General features: G+C 37.1%; 1 protein-coding gene across 4 annotated transcripts in view; it reads right to left on the minus strand.

The window, feature by feature from the left end:
- The window catches only part of VPS13B (vacuolar protein sorting 13 homolog B), a 607,742-nt gene that overhangs the window by 368,558 nt on the left and 221,986 nt on the right, over positions 1-17,198 (minus strand). For 3 of the 4 annotated variants that reach the window (XM_070391986.1, XM_070391988.1, XM_070391989.1), the window contains exon 21: positions 9,221-9,368. In XM_070391986.1, coding sequence (XP_070248087.1) covers positions 9,221-9,368 — 148 coding nt within the window. The remainder of the gene's footprint in view (positions 1-9,220; positions 9,369-17,198) is intronic. The other variant, XM_070391987.1, reaches the window with a different exon arrangement.

The following is a 17,198-nucleotide window of genomic DNA, read 5'->3' on the forward strand; positions in this document are numbered from 1 at the left end:
GCTGCTGGTACCCGCCTTCGCTCTGGCCCGGAGCCACCTTTCTGCCTTTGTTCTGGCCTGGAGCCGCCTTTCCACCTTCCCACACTGCCCAGAGGCCCAGAGCAGCTGGGGTAGTGCAGAACGCCTGCGTGGTCGCCATGGAAATTAATCCACCATCTTTGTTGGGTTAATTTACATACACACTCCTGATTGGCTTGTGGGTGTCATGAAGATATGGTCAATTTGCATATTTCTATTTTATTAGTGTAGATGTTCATTGCTCAAAATAATGTAGAAAAAACATACTTTTCTATAAATTTTAGGATTATAAATAACAATAAATTTTCTTACAAAGTATAAAACGGAAAAAACAATTTAATAAAGCTATATTTTCATTAAGTACTCATTACTTTCTGAAATTTCAAGTTGTTTTATTTTATATGTACTAAACTTCATTCTAAACCTTCTTCTATTCAAAGAAAGAAATATCATTTAAATCACATTTTATCCCTGACAGAATAAAATCAATTGTATATTATGCATTAGTGTCTATTCTCATGATTTAATATTTTACAATAAAATTAAATACCTAATTACATAGAAATGGAATTTTATGCTAAACTATCTGATTAAAGTGAGAAACTTATACAAAAATATATCTCTTGTACATTAATACTAATTCCACATTGTATTTAAGAATATACTTGCTCAACATTCAAGCTTAACCAAGTGAAGAATGGCTTAAGCACTTTTTGAAGAATAACTATTTTGGTGTGACCCATTTTATTTCTAATCCACAATTTTTAAAAATTAGAAATCCAAAATACATCCATGCATTCAGGAGCAATTATTACTAGCAAAAATTGAAAATCTCCCTACTTGAAACCATTCTAGTAGTATACTACTTCCTGTGGATAGAATGATTTCTTAAAGATTTAAAGGACTTTCAAACTTCAAGTAACATATCAAACTGTGTTTTTTTTTCTTGTTCTTGTTTGTTTTTAAAATATATTTATTTATTTCAGAGAGGAAGGGAGAGAGAGAAACATCAACGATGAGAGAGAATCATTGATCAGCTGCCTCCTGCATGCCCCACACTGGGGATTGAGCCCGCAACCCAGAAATATGCCCTGACCCGGAATCGAACCCTGACCTCCTGGTTCATAGGTCCGTGCTCAACCGCTGAGCCAGGCTGGCTATGCTGTTTTGTTTTGTTTTAAAGGAAGGTATAGTGTAATGTCATGTCTTATTTTCTTAGAAGAAGCATATTTCTTACATGTGAAAAACAAGGGGCTTACCTTCAAAACATACATTTCCTTGCCTCTTACATTCTCTAAAACAGTGCAAGGAAAACAATAGGTATCCTGCATAGATATTTGTTTGAGAGAAGAATAACTAAATTGACTGATAATGGTATGTATTCTTATCTTCTTACCTCTGACTCAGAGAAAAAGGCAATTCTCTTGACTGTTAGAACCTACATCAGCTTAGGCATACCCAAGTGTCTGTATAGACAGATTTCCTGAAAGAGTGATATACATAAGCTGTCTCTATGTACCCAATTCCCATTCACTCCCTAACAACTACGGCTTCTTGGGCCAAATGACCTTGGTCAAGTGAATTTTTTAGCCTCCCAGTTCTTATGACTCTTACAGTATATCATGCAGTTATCTACCATCATCATCTTGACACCTTTTTTAAATCCTCACCCAAGGATATAACTTAGTGATTTTTAGAGAGAGAAAGACACATCAATTGATTGCCTCCAGTACACACCTTGATTGGGATCAAACTCCCAACCTAGGTATGTGCCTTGACTGGGAATCAAACCCACAACCTTTTTGGTGTAAAGGACAATGCTCCAACCAATTGAGCCACCCGGCCAAGACTTGACACTCCTTTCTATTCTCTCTCTCCTTCTCTCTCCCTCTCTCTCTCTCTCTCACACACACACACACACACACACACACACACACACCCCTTTGTTGCCTACTTCTCAAAATGATGTTTCTCAATCTCCTCCATTGGCTCCTTCTTCTGACCCTTTCATGAGAAAGTTGCTCAGACTTTACTAGTATATTGAGCTTTCTTCTCACCTTGCTGTGTATGGTCTCCCTGAGAAGTCACACAGGTTCTGTGGCTTTGACTATGATTCATGTTGATGACTCCCAAACCTTTTCCTCTCAATGTGAAAGATCCAAGCTACAACTCAGACATGAAAACACTTTTACCAGCTCTGTCTTCTGATATCCCCACTAACAGGAAAATATTTATTTTCAAATTCTCTTCCCAAACTCAGCTTGTGACATTTAAGTTATTGTAGCAGAAACTGCTAAATCACCTCTAATATTCACTCTCCCTTTCTTTCTTAGCTAGAACCTACACGATTCATCCAGGCACATGGCCTTAAAGAATACAACCTACATTCCTGACACCTCCATGCAGCTAAATATAGTCATGTGACTAGGTTCTGGCCAAGAGTATATAAGCAAAAGTGGAGTGTGCAACTTCTGTATAGTTTTTAAAGAGATAGGGAGGTCCCTTTCCTCACTCATTACTGCTCACTGAAATGCAGATATGATAAACCACTGAAGCATCCATTGTGAACATAAGGCAAATCTGGCATTTGAGGCCACCCATAATGGAATAGGAAAGTACCTGAACTCGAAGAGCTCTAACACACCTTGAGGTACCTACCCAAGCTTTCACATGAGAGACAAATAAAATTCAACCTTTTTCAAACTACTGTTACTGAATGTTTTCTAACATTTTCAGCCAAACTTAACTCAATCTTAAATATTATAGCTACATTCTTAAACTCTTGCTTAGTTTAAAAATACTATGTTTTGAAATGAAGTCAGAAAAAAATGCAATTAGAAAAATTCTACCTGATAACTCAAGTTCATTATCAAATAAAAGATTCTCTTTTTAAAAAAATAGCCTGAAACCTTTCGCTATCTGTAATATAAACAAAGTGCTTTTGTAAATTTCAGGATTTTTCATATTTCTCTTTGAGATCTAAATTACATAGTATTTCCACATGCCTGACAAAAAAACTAAACATCTGAAACATCATACTTTTTTATTGGAAGCATCAATAACTCTGAGATATAATTAAGAACATATCAAGAAACAAAAAATATATGCCAATATTAGTGTTTTAACTTTGAGTCTTATCAAAGTAGCACCTAATTGAAGAAAGGCAGAGCCTCCCCTGCTCATCACAGAGGTTAGGAGTTTCCCAGTATATCCATGTCGGTAGCACTAATGCAAAACTCTTCACTATATTAATCCTACAGAACTGGGCTGAAATTTTAGAACAATTCCTTGAAAAAAAAAAATAGTGGATGACTGCATTTGTATAGACCTGATTTTTAGGGCTGGTTATAAACCGCCAGTGAGGAACGAAAGAAGGCAAATTATAATTACAGAATGACTACTATAATCTCGAACTTTCATTTAAAAAGTCTGACTAGCCCTGGACCCTGGACAATGTTGCTCAGTGGTAAGAGTGTCAGCCCGTGTGTAGAAGGGTTGGGGGTTCAATTCCTGGTCAGGGGCACATACCTTGGTTGCAGGTTCCATCTGGGGACAGGGATCTTGCCCTCTTTATAACTCAATCTCCTTAATTATAAAGTGAAAGGGATAACTTATTCACATAAAAACGTGTGTATATATTCACTCCCATTTGATCGTTCCTCGATACTCCCATGGCTCATTCCCTCACTGCTTCAGTATCTGGTAATATGGACTTTCAATGAGGCCTTCCTTGAATATCCTAATTAATTATTGTCCCACAGTTCACTAAAACTCAGGATATTTTTCTTCCTTTCTTCTATGGTCATGTCTTCAAGTTTATTGACTACTTCCTCTGTAATGTCTACTCTACTGCTAATTCCACCCAGGGAGGCTCTCATTTCAGATTTTGCATCTCTAGAGATAGGCTTGGTTCTTTTTTATATGTTCCATTTCTCTCTAAAATGTATTAATATTTCCTTAAATACTTGAATACCATTTTAAAATCAGTTTTAATGTACAAGTTTTAATATATTTGCTAATTCCATCATCTATGTCATTTCTCAATTTATTTCTGTTGGTTATTTTTTCTCCTGGTCAAAATTTCCTGTTTCTTTGCAGCTCATAGTTGTTGTTGTTTTTTCTCTTAGTTCTTTTTTCTTCTTTTTTATTGAATTCATTGGAGTGACACTGGTTAATAAAATACAGGTTTCAGGTGTACAATTCTATAATACATCTTCTGTATATCGAATTGAATGGCTGACATTGTGATTTTTACATTGTTGCCTGTCTGTATCTTGTTGTATTCTTCTTAATAGCAATGGGATTCATTCTGCCAGAAGTTAACCTACTCATTGTTTTAGTTCCTTTTGTAATGCTTGTTAAAGGTGGGTCTAGAGTAGCCTTTACTCTGTGGATAGGTTAGCTCCACTACTAAGGCATGCTGCTCTGGGTTCTCTATGATGTTCTTAATGATTGCTAAGAATTGTATGCTATGGATAGTAGGAATGTGAATGCCTTCCAGCCTTGTGTGAGCTCTGAGAACCATTCAGTTCACAGCTCCTTAGTTATCCTATGTCCAATCTTGTGGCGTCTCATCCTATACATCTCACTCATTAGTGATTACTTAAGAACTCTATTGCAGCTTTCTGGGACTCTTTCACTGAATAGCTTTCTCTCTCTGGAATTTTGTCCCCTAATTTCCAGTCATCTCTGCCTCCTTATACTTCTATCCCTGTGCTTCCCATAACGTCAATTCAGCAACACAGCTGAGCTTAATCTGATATATCCCACCCTGCTCAATTGTCTGGAATGTGCCTACAGCCAGAAAGCCAGGGCAAGCCTAGCCCTCACCTCATTCATTTATTTCCCTTCTGTGAGGGAGCACATCCTATACTGCCTGTTGTCCAATGTGCACAAACTTTTATTTCTCCCATATACTTTGACCATATGTTATTTACAGCAAGAATATAATCCAAATCCCTGTTACTCCATCATGGTCAGAAGTTAAAGTTCCATACTTTTCACTTGTGGCATTATCTCCTAAACTTTACATCATTAGTGATCACATCTTTATTATTTTGGTAGATTTAGTGAGTCAAATTAAAAGGCCTTCTATTATTTTAACTGTGTACTTGCAGAGCTTTAGACTTGATGATAATGAATAGTATTTTTTTAAAGTTATCATTTATGGAGTATCTTGCTTTTTACAGTTTTCATTTCCATTACAGACATTTTTGTCAAGAGCCCCAAATTAATGTTCATAAGGTTTCCAAAACAGAGGGTAAACAGATGTCCTATCTTTTAGGGTTTCCTTGTTTTGAAGGGTATACAGATTCTCTGGAAGACAATTTGGAGTTCTGTAATAATATATTATCTTCATGTGAAACATGACTTGATCCTGGCTTGGCCTGCCCTGCGTGCCTGTATCAGTAAAACAGTGCTGTTCTGCTGTCAACACATTCCAGTCATCAGTCACATGTTCCAGGGCAGCGAGCTACTTTACCCTGGTTAATTGAGACTGGAAGAAGAAGATGTCTGCTTCATCTTGAATAATTAAAAACCAAAATCAAGCCTGGTGTTTATCAGCTAGCCTCCGTCATCATGTGCCAAAAACACTACATAAGTTGTTGGTGATGAACTTAAAACCAACATTGGACTTTAGGTTGAGATTATAAAAATAAAAATAAAAATTTAATAAGAATTCAGGAAAAAATTAATACTAACATTTCTCCATTGAAAGTTCTGTTTAAAAATTAAAATGTGTATTTCAGAACAATGTGAATACACTTAACACTACTGAACTGTACACTTAAAAAGGTAATGATGGAAAAAGTAAAACAAAAGCAACAAAAGGCTCTGAATACCTTACCAAATTCATTACAGTTCAGGATGCAATGTAAACAATAATAAAAACAATGATAACTACATATAGAAGTAGGTAAACATTCAAAGGACTTATAAAACATTTTTTATTTAAAACCAAACTGGAACTGTATACTCTAATTAAAAGGAAAACAAAACGTTTTGAAACTTAATTCTACTGAGAGCATATGGTTGACAAAGAGCATTCTTTAAAAAAGGGAGAGCACTACCACCAAGGTTCCCAGGAAAGTACAAATGGGAGCATCCAAAGGTGAAGACATGTAAGTCGTAAAGAATAAATGTTCTTTTCCCCAGGGCTTCTCACCTCCTGAACATGCTCACAGAGCCAAAACAAGGCAACGACAGGGGATTAGTTTGATAACTGTTAATTGTTAAGCTAGCTTGGGTAAGAATTGATATTTGGTGAAGTACTAATATCCTTACCTATAAAGAGACTGCCCATCAGATATCTAACCTAAGTGTTCTAGAAATAGGGGAACAATAAAGACAGAAAAAGCAAATACCATAACTCAAAACAAAGAACCACTGTTATTGTAATTTGAAATAAAGAACATGTTGTTTATATACATCTTCATATTCTATAAAGTAATAATAATGATAGAAAGCTATGTTTTCGGTTTATCACTTTCTTCAATATAAAATTAATTTCCTATAAAAATTAATAAATATAAGAAAGCAAAATGTACCTTGGATATTAACTGATATCATTTGTGAATTAATATGTAACTGATATAGATGTAAATTTAGAAATAAAACTTCTCCATGCATAGCAAATGCACATTTTTCTAAAATCTATGATATTTCTATATAGTTCTATGTCATATAATTTCACTTAAATAAGAATTTCCTGTCACCTTTACCCATTCTTAACAATTACTTGATATCAATTATTAAATATGATTTAAAGAAGAGGAATAGCCCTGGCCAGAGGCTCAGCTAGTTGGAGCATGAGAGCATGGTCCAGTACACCAAAAGGTTGCAGGCTTGATTCCCAGTCAGGGCACATACCCATGCTGTGAATTCAATCCCCAGTTGGGGCATGTAAAGAAAGAACCAATTAATGTTTCTCTTTCACATCACAGATGTTTCTTTCTTTCTTTCTCTCTCTCTCTCTCTCTCTCTCTCTCTCTCTCTCTCTCTCTCCCCCTCTCTCTCTCTTTCCCTCCCTCTCTCTTCCCCTCCCTACTCTTCCTCTAAAATCAATTATAAAAAATTAAAAATTTAAAAAGAACAGGACTAAATAGTAATGCAGGAGGCCAGAATATGTGGTTAATATGTATATAAGATTAAATTTATTTTTATCAATTGACACTTAGTGTACATTTATTTTATTTAGAGAGGATATTTATAGGCCTTTCTATAAATACCAGTTAAAGAGATGGTAACCAAAGGAAAAAATATCTAAATCTATATTAAAAACTTAATGCAAGTTACAAATAATCTTCCTATGATACAAAAAATAAGCATCAGCATTTTTATCAATTGATAAAGTAAATCTCAACAGAGTAAATGCTTGTGGATACTGAGAGATGAAAAACTAAAAATTCTACAAAATAAACATAACATCGCATTTTAGGAAAGTAATAGAGCACAGAATAATAATAGTTATGTATAAAACTCCACAAAAATGTATATTAGCATATTTATTGTTGCTGTCAAATATGAAAATACTAACTTCTCCTCTTAACCACAAATGATCATTTGAACTTCCTTATGTACACAATCATATTTTAAATTTCTCAAAAGCAGACATTATGTCTTAGTAATATGTCTACCCTCAATATCACTTACAACAGAGTCTTGCCCTTTACAGACAGTGGGTTTTGATTTATTGAAAATATAAAACTTCTTTCAATACAATTGGCAATATGAGTTATCCTATATAATAAAAGGGTAATATGCAAATTGACCCTAATGGCAGAATGACTGGGAACAACCAGTAGCTATAACGCGCACTGACCACCAAAGGGCAGATGCTTAATGCAGGAGCTGCCCCCTGGTGGTCAGTGTGCTCCCACAGGGGGAGCTCTGCTCAGCCACAAGCTGTGCTGACAGCTGGGAGTGCAGTGGCAGTGGCAGGAGCCTCTCCCACTCCTTGGCAGCACTAAGGATGTCTGACTGTGACTTAGGCCTGTCTAACTGCCAGCTTAGGCCTGATCCCCCGGGGAACGGGCCTAAGCTGACAGGTGGACATCCCCCGAGGGCTCCTGGGCTTCCAGAGGGATGTCTGACTGCCAGCTTAGGCCCAATCCCTCGGGAGTAGGCCTAAGCGGGCAGGTGGACATCCCCTGAGGGGTCCTGGACTGTTATAGGGCACAGGCCAGGCTGAGAGACACCCCCCCTCTCCCTGAGTGCACAAATTTTCATGCACTGGGCCTCTAGTATGAAATAAAGCTGAATATCTAAGAAAAAATCACCTGAAGAGAGAATGGCCCATCATTACAAACATTAGAAGTTAAAGATAAAAATGCCAATTAAAATTAAATCATAAAATACTGTGAATTTTTTTCTTCAAAATAAAGGAAATAACATAAAATGTTGAATGAAGAAAGTTTATGTTTTATATTTGCATGGACATTCAGCGGTTCTCAAACTGTGGGTCGCGACCATCGGAAAACACATATAGCATATCAGATATTTACATTACAATTCATAACAGTAGCAAAATTACAGTTATGAAGTAGCACCGAAAATAATTTTATGGTTGGGGGTCACCACAACATGAGGAACTGTATGAAAAGGGTCCCGGCATTAGGAAGGTTGAGAACCACTGGTAGCTCAAAAAGTAAGAGAAGGGGGAGGAAAGAAAATTGAGATGTACTGTCATTTGCAAGAATTAACATTAAGAAGGAACATACTATTGGGACACAATTCTACAGGATCTCTTATGTTTTTTGCATGTCTCAAAAGTAGAGAGAGCGAGTGCCTTTGACCCCAATTGTGTTTTCAAGGATATCTGAACAGCATGTAGCCTCAAAAGACAGAAATATTATCCTCTTTCTAAACACTGGACGAGTTTACTTACATTCTTGCAAGGTACATATAGTGCCTCCTTCCAAAAAAACAGCAAACATGCTTTTCTACCCATTAGGTTCACTCAATTGAGGGCTTTTCTCCTGTAATGTATATAGGTATTACACCTATGGAAAATGGGCTAGGAGAGGGACACAAGAAAATGCTAACACTCTGGTTACTGCTAATGCTGTAAATAACAAAGTCCTTTGTCTCCAGTCCAGGAGTCTCATGTCTCTGGTCAACATTCATGCAACTGTGGCCCAGATAATTTGATAATTCAGAGGCTGGGCAAGATCACAGAACCTTTAGAATTCTGGACACATACCTGTTACTGTTTTTGTTTTTATAGGGCTGCTGGCGTACTCAGAGGCCTGGTATGACTGCTGCTTTGCCAAGGGCGCACTTCCAACAGATGCCTCATCCTCTTTCCTTCTGCTAATTGGCATAACAAGAGGAACAGCAATCACAGGCTGCTGGAGAGAGTCAAATGAAAAACTGAATTACAATTACGTACTAATTCATAAGCAGTGAAAGTTTAATGAGGCATTACTGAGGAAAGGCCTTTACAACTTGGGACTGAGATTTATACTTTGTCAATTCGTCAATCCAACAACCAATTTCCATCACCCTTTCTCTTCCGGTCTCCCCCCCCCCACCCCGCCCCCACACACACTGAATGAAATTGCAGCTTGGGAAACAACAGCTGGTGTGGCTCAGCGGTTGAGCGCCAACCTATGAACCAGGAGGTCACAGTTCGATTCTTGGTCAGGGCACATGCCTTGGTTGCAGGCTTGATCCCCAGTGAGGGGCGTGCAGGAGGCAGCCAATCAATAATTCTCTCAACATTATGTTTTTATCTCTCGCTCCCTCTCCCTTCCTCTCTGAAATCAATAAAACATATATTTTAAAAAATTATAAATTACAATCCTGTGTGAAATCTTGAAAATAATTGTAAATTTTAGTAAAAAGTATAAAGATAAAATAATAAGAGCAATTCAAAACTAAAAGTAGCTTTGAAAATTAATGTTAGATCACCCCAATAAATTCAATAAATATAAAAATAAAAGAAAATTAATGTTAGTAGAAAATTAAAGGTTATTCTTAAAAATGATATTTTAGAGCCATACTTCTATAAACTGATTAGGTAAATTTTAATATGGACAGTCCAATATTTTCTGAGAATTGCTGAAAGTCTATTTTCTTTGACAACGTGATATCCACAGCATATTTAGAAAGCATAGAAAAATATCTATGGTTAGAGAAAGCTGGAAAACATTATGATCCTATATTGAATGCATGAGTGCTGAGCTGAACAATAAAGCAGCTGTTTCATCTTTATTCACTGAAATAAAGTCTGATGTTACCACAGATGACGCCCAATACAATCTTGTCAGATTTTTGGCAAAAAAAAAAAAAAGCATAGGTATTTTTATGTTTGCTGCAGGATCAAAGATCGATGTTGAACTGGGTGGAAAACAATAATCAAATGTTGGGTTTTAGCCACAAACTGAGAAGGAAATTGCAGCTTGGGAAACAACAGATGATAACTGTAATACAGCTGCATCAAACGGTGAATGTGGAGGGGGCCAGCCAGGTTCCCATGGAGTCTAACGTTACCCTCAACATCACAACAACCACCCTTCTACAGAACCAACTCATAGGACTGAATATTATTTAGAATATGAATAAACATTTCAATGACAACATAGGTATGTTACAAAGCTATATAATATAATTGATCAAGTTATAAGCTAGAGGGAAAAGCAAATTATTTTACAAGTTGTTACTTAGTCTGAGTAAAAGTATAAGAAAGTTAATAATGAGAAAATGAAAATATTAACTCTATGTGGGAAGCATCACAATGTAGAGTACCTGCTGTTATAGTAAATATTTAGTAAAAATATTTTATACAAATATAAATAGGAAATACTATTTCAGACCTAGATGAGAAATGCTCAGCATAATGTAAGTATTGATTCAGTTAGATTCTCTTATCTATAAAATAAGGGGGTAGAGAAAACCCTTTTTGCTCTAACATTTAATAATTCCATGAGCCCTTGAATTTCTTAGCCATTATTTACAATCCTGGAATATAACCAAGAATTCTTACAATCAAAATCAATCTATATATATAAAAACCTAAGCAACTGAAGGACCGTTCAACCTTTCGACCATTCAACCGGTAGCTATGACGCACACTGACCACCGGGGGCAGACGCTCAATGCACAGGCATGGAAACATGGAACAGACTGATGAATCTTAGAGGGAAGGGGGGAGGGGGGAGGGCGGGAAGAGATTAACCAAAGATCTTATATGCATAGTAGAGGCCGGATGCACAGACTCATGCACCTGTGGGGTCCCTCAGCCTGGCCTGCAGGGATCAGGCCGAAACTGGCAGTCTGACATCCCCCGAGGGGTCCCAGATTTCGAGAGGGCTTAGGCCAGGCCGAGGGACCTCACCGGTGCACGCATCCGTGCACCAGACCTCTAGTACATAATAAATAGAGAAAATGATATGCTGCATAGTGTGATACTGAATTCAAGCATAACAGGTAAAAGGTGTGATTAATGAAAGCCATAGTATTGGCAATATTCAATAAACAAACAAAAATCTTTCTTTCATTGGCTGAAACTCTGGGAGCATTTTCACATAGGTAAAAATACAATACAAGGCCAAACAAAAGCCCTGACCAGTTTGGCTCAGTGGATAGAGCGTTGGCCTGAGGACTGAAGGGTCCCAGGTTCAATTCTGGTCAAGGGCATGTACCTTGGTTGCAGGCACATCCCCAGTAGGGAGTGTGCAGGAGACAACTGATTGATGTTTCTCTCTCATCGATGGTTCTAACTCTCTATCCCTCTCCCTTCCTCTCTGTAAAAAATCAATAAAATATTTTTTTTTAAAAAAAGGCCAAACAAAAAACTTTGGCTCTTATAAGCCTTCTACACACCAATATTCCAAATGCCTACAATGGCATCCAACAGACCCTCCATAAACATCTGCTGAATGATTGCTAATATAGGTGCCACACGTCAGACATGAAGAGATACTGTATGAAGAATAAGATATGTGATTCCCTCTACTTTTCTGGAAATATGGCTACCCCAGTCAAAAATATCAAAATAAGCAGTAGCCATCTCTCATTCTCTGCTTACTTCTTCTATCTTCTGGTACTAAGTATTTCCTCAAATGTCAGCTGATTTGTCCTATTCTTGCCCCATCAATACCCCATAATCCCAAAAGACTTAAAGCCTCTCATCACTCTTCCTATAAAATGTCCCTTTAATTTATTATTAATTTAATAAATGTAAAAACACAGGAAATAACAAAGAATAAAATAACATCCATATTTTCAATATAACCAGTAATTACTAGCTATTAACATTTTATATTGGCTTCTTTAAAAAAAGGGGATAGAAAATGTTAAAATAAAGGTAAAATCTCCTCTCACTGCAAACCAATAGCCCATTCCTTCCAGAATCAAACACTATTATGCGTTTGACATAATCCTTCATAATTACTAAGAATCACTTATTTATTTATTTATTCATAGGGTGGTTTTGGAAAAATATAAACAGATACTGTCATATTTCATATGTCCTTGGAAAACTAATTTTTTGCATTAAATAAAATTTAAACACATCCATATTAAGAGCTACTGTACAAGTCTTAACAATTAAGTATTACATCATGTGACTCTGCCATGCTTTACTTATCCTCTTCACTAGATATCATCAGTTGGGTGGTCTCCAATTTTATACTATTGCAACAATAAAGTTGGACGTGACTCCTCAGGTTCATATACATAAGACTGTAAGAGCACAGGTGTATCAGAAAGTGGGATTTTGGCATCACAGGGTACGCTCATTTTCAGTTTTACTAGATAATGCCACATTTATGAATTTTTACTCATAACAATGGTATATGAGTTCCTCCATTTTCTACATTTTCACCACTACTGAATATTGTTTTTCTCAACTAATATATTTTAAATTAAAGATGATTATTCATAAATTGATAACTATTGAAACGGTGATACAGTCACAGAACTCAACTATATTATTCTCATACTTTTCCATTTCAAAGAAAATATAAGACTAAAATAGTACATTAAAGGCATTTTAAAAAGTATGTTTTTGAGATATGCTAAATTATAGTAAAATAGTGATACAATAAAGTGCTGATGAAAATGTATGTAAACTATATAAAATTCTGAAATCAAATTGGCATTATAACAAGGGCCTTAAAATACACTAAGCTACATGCCTGAAGCTACTAATTACATTTCTAAAAATATATTCTAAGTGAATAATTAAAGAAAAATGCAAAGATTTAGCTATGAACATATTTACCCCAATGTTACTTATTACTCTGGATTAATAGGATTATGGGTATTTGTTAGGTTTTTTGTTTTTGGTGTTTTGGGGGGGTTTTTTTGAGAGAGGCAGAGACAGAGATAGGAAGGGGGAGAGAGAGAGAGAGAGAGAGAGAGAGAGAGAGAGAGAGAGAGAGAAAGGAGGAAAAAATTCATCAGTTGCTTCCTGCATGTTCCCCGACCAAAGATTGAACCCCAATCTTTTAGTGTATGGGACAACACTCCAACCAACTGAGCCACACCAGCCAGGTCTGTTAGTTATCTTTTAAGTAAAACTATTATTTTTGAACTTAGAAAAAATATACATTTATATTTAATTTTAAAATAGTTACGTAATAAAAATAAAAGTCAGAATCTTTGAAGGAACTTGGTATCAATCAAATGAATGTCTAAATTACTTGAGCTGCTAAAACACTACTTGACCTTCAGGAACATCTATGGAGTACAATGAGAACTACATCCTTTATAAAATAACCAATGAAGAATTTACAACACAGTGGAATATTATTCAGCCAGAAAAGGAAATCTTGCCATTTGCAACATGTATGGACTTTGAGGCATTAGTAAAATTAGTCAGAGAATATATGAAATCTAACAAAACAAGACAACCACCCCCCCCTAAATAAAAAAAATACACCCAAACTCATATATACAGAGAACAGATGAGTGGGTGCCAGAGGTTGGCGGGGGAATGGGGGGGTCAAAATGGGTAAATTGGTTCAAAAGGTATAAACTTTCAGTTATAAAATAAATGAGTCATGAGATGTAATGTATAATGATGACTGTAGTTAATAATACTGTACTGTATATTTGAAAGTTGCTAAGAGGGTAAATCTTAAAAGTTCTTATAATAAGGAAAAAATGTGTAACTATATTGGTGATGGATGTTAACTGAACTTATTATGGTGATCATTTCACAATATATACAAATAATAAGTTATTATGTTGTACAGCTGAAACTGATATATGTCAACTACTATAACTCAATTAAAAAAAATTTAGAATATTTTTTTCGAATGGTCCCTGACATTACCCTTACTTCTCTATGACCCATACTCTACATCACCCAAATTTTCTAAAATGCAAATCTATCTACATCAGTTTCCTATATTTCCTCTTTCCTCTGTAGGATAGTCTCAAAATCTTAGCTATATAAATAAAATATTTTATGAATTGGTTTCCAATTTCTACCAGTCTTTCTTTATAAGACTTGGCTCTAGTCTGGAAACACTGCATCTTCTTTGCCTCTGCTCAAACAGGTCAGCCCAAAACAACCTTTCCTTTTTGGCTTACGCCTATGACGCTAAGCTCAATTGTCAATTCCTCCTTTAAAAACCCACACCTGCTTGTGAGAACTATTCCTCTTTTTTGTGTGTTTATATAATCCTGTTCATACATTTAATATAGCACTTACTGAGAATGGCATTGCTATTTTTAATAATATTTTCAGCCATCTTGAAGAACAGGACTGCTTGCGACTAGGACCCTAGCCTCACCACCACCCAATCTGGTCTCAAATGCAAGCCGGGACCCTACAACCACTTAGGACAAAGACCTGGATACCCACGGAAACCAAGACATCCTGACCGCAGATTATTATGAGTCACGAAGTCCATCAGCTGCCCCCCGCCCCCCGCCGCCCCCCCGCCTCTGTGGTGGCATAGGACCTTCCAGACCCACTCCCCGCGAGCAGGTTTCCTGCCGACACAGAGTGGCTGTGCGACTTAACCTTGACTCTGGGCGCGTGGGCGCACACACACTGGAGTCTGTTTCCTGTGGCGCAGGAGTGGGCCTCCCACCGACACAGGGCAGCTGTGCAACCCGGCCCCCCAAGCAGACCGGGCACCCTGATTCTCCCTGCAAGAGGCAGCACTGAGCACCAGTGGCTTGACTCTCAGTGCGCACACGTGGGGACTGTTTCTCATTGTGCGTGCATGGGATCCCTGATTCTCAGTGCATGTACACTGAGAGCCTGGAACTCCAATTCTCGCGCACGCGCACACAGGGACCCATTCACAGCGCCAGGCTGCACCAAGTGACAGAGAGTCTGATACTCGATTCTCAGCACATGCACTCGGAGTCTCTGACTCCTGGCTGCACTTGGGGACTCTGATTTTCGGTGTGCACCCGCGGGGACTTGTTTTCAGTGCAGCACATGCGGGGTCCCTGATTCTAGGTGTGAGCACGAGGCAGCACTGAGCGCTGGTGACTCTGCTGGTGACTCTGCTTCTCCGGGTGCGTGGCTCCCACTGACACACGGCAGCCACACATCTTGGTGTTGGAGCTCTTCAGTGACACTTGGGTGGCACGACGCTCCCACTGCACATGGCTCAGGCCCCCGCAACTCGGCATTTGGATCTCCATGTGATAGTTAGAATGGGGAGCCAACGAAACAATCCCCAGAGGAAAGAAAAAGAGGAATCGCCAAGAAAGCAAATAAGTGAAACTGAGGCATGCAACACAATTTACAATAGTTAAGATTTGGAAACAGCCTAAGTGCCCATTAGCAGATGAGTAGACTAGAAAACTGTGGTACATCTCCACAATGTAATGCTATGCTGCTGTAAAGAAGAAAGAATTCTTACCATTTGCAACAGCATGGATGGAACTGGAGAGTATTATGCTAAGTGAAATAAGCCAGTCAGTGAAAGAAAAATACCACGTGATCTCACTCATTTGTGAAATATAAAGAACATTATAAAATGATGAACAAAAAATAGATACAGAGGCAAAGAAGTATTGAACAGACTCAAACTACAGCAGGAAGGCTGGGGAGTGTTATGGAGGGGAGGCAAGAGATCAACTGAAGGACTTGTATGCATGCCTATAAGCATAACCAATGGACGCAAGACACTGGGGGGCTAGGGGGTGTGAGGGCATCTGCCTGCGGGTAGGGGAGGCCGGGGGAAGGTCAATGGGGAAAAAAGGAGACATACGTACTACTATTTGTAATACTTTAAACAATAAAATAAAATTTTAAAAAGAATAAAAAAATAATATTTTCCAATAAACTATAAAAAGCTCTAGAGGGAGAGATATTTTCAACCATGACTTTTATATCTTAGCCCCGGTATGTAGTATACTGTCTCAAAGTCTGGAACTATTTGAAAAAGAAAGAATGGCATGGGGGAGAGAGGCAAAAGTTTCAAATGAAATTAGAACAAAGTGAAGAAAAACATTTAAAATATGCTCCTTGATATATAAGTTGTACTTTTTAGTGAATTTTTATATTCTAATGTAATTCTAAAAATGTACATTTTTCTCCTACAAACTAGGTTTAAGTTACTTCAGAAAAAAAGATACAAAGGTATTCCAAGTAGAATATTACAAAACTACAATTAAGTCAATGGGAAATGCAATTAAATATTGCATAAATTTGACCTTAAATTCTAAATTCTGTCATTTACTGGATTTGTGACAATAGGTAAGAAAGTGTAAATAAGCATTAATTTCTTCATCTTTAAAATGGGAATAAAACCCATCTGTCAGAATTACACTTAAGTATCATGACATGGAAAATTATACTTAAGTATTCTAGAAACCACAGTTAGCTACTATTTACTTTTTAATTTATATCCTTTTAAACAAACACATATTCCAACTTTTTTGCACCAACTATCCTAATCCCAGGGTTAGGCGCCCAATACATGTGGGTTAATAAAACTACAGATTAAGAAGAAATGTCAAAATAACAAAAAGGAAAACTAACACTTACTAAGAAATGTTTATGTATCTAACACTCTGAGAACAAACATGTAGGCACTATGAGGAAAAACAGGACAGTAAAATAGGATGACCTACCTCAACTAGCCTCTGTCATGTATCTGCTTTACAAGCAATTGTACAGAAAACACCTTTAATTATCGATGAAACTCCTCTTTAAAGAATAGAAATGCTTAAAAGGGGTAGAATGGGAGACAGAAGAATTC

Source organism: Myotis yumanensis, unplaced genomic scaffold, assembly GCF_028538775.1.
Source record: "Myotis yumanensis isolate MYYU_CA2020_CCGP unplaced genomic scaffold, mMyoYum1.0.hap1 SCAF_15, whole genome shotgun sequence".
NCBI classification, from domain to species: domain Eukaryota; kingdom Metazoa; phylum Chordata; class Mammalia; order Chiroptera; family Vespertilionidae; genus Myotis; species Myotis yumanensis.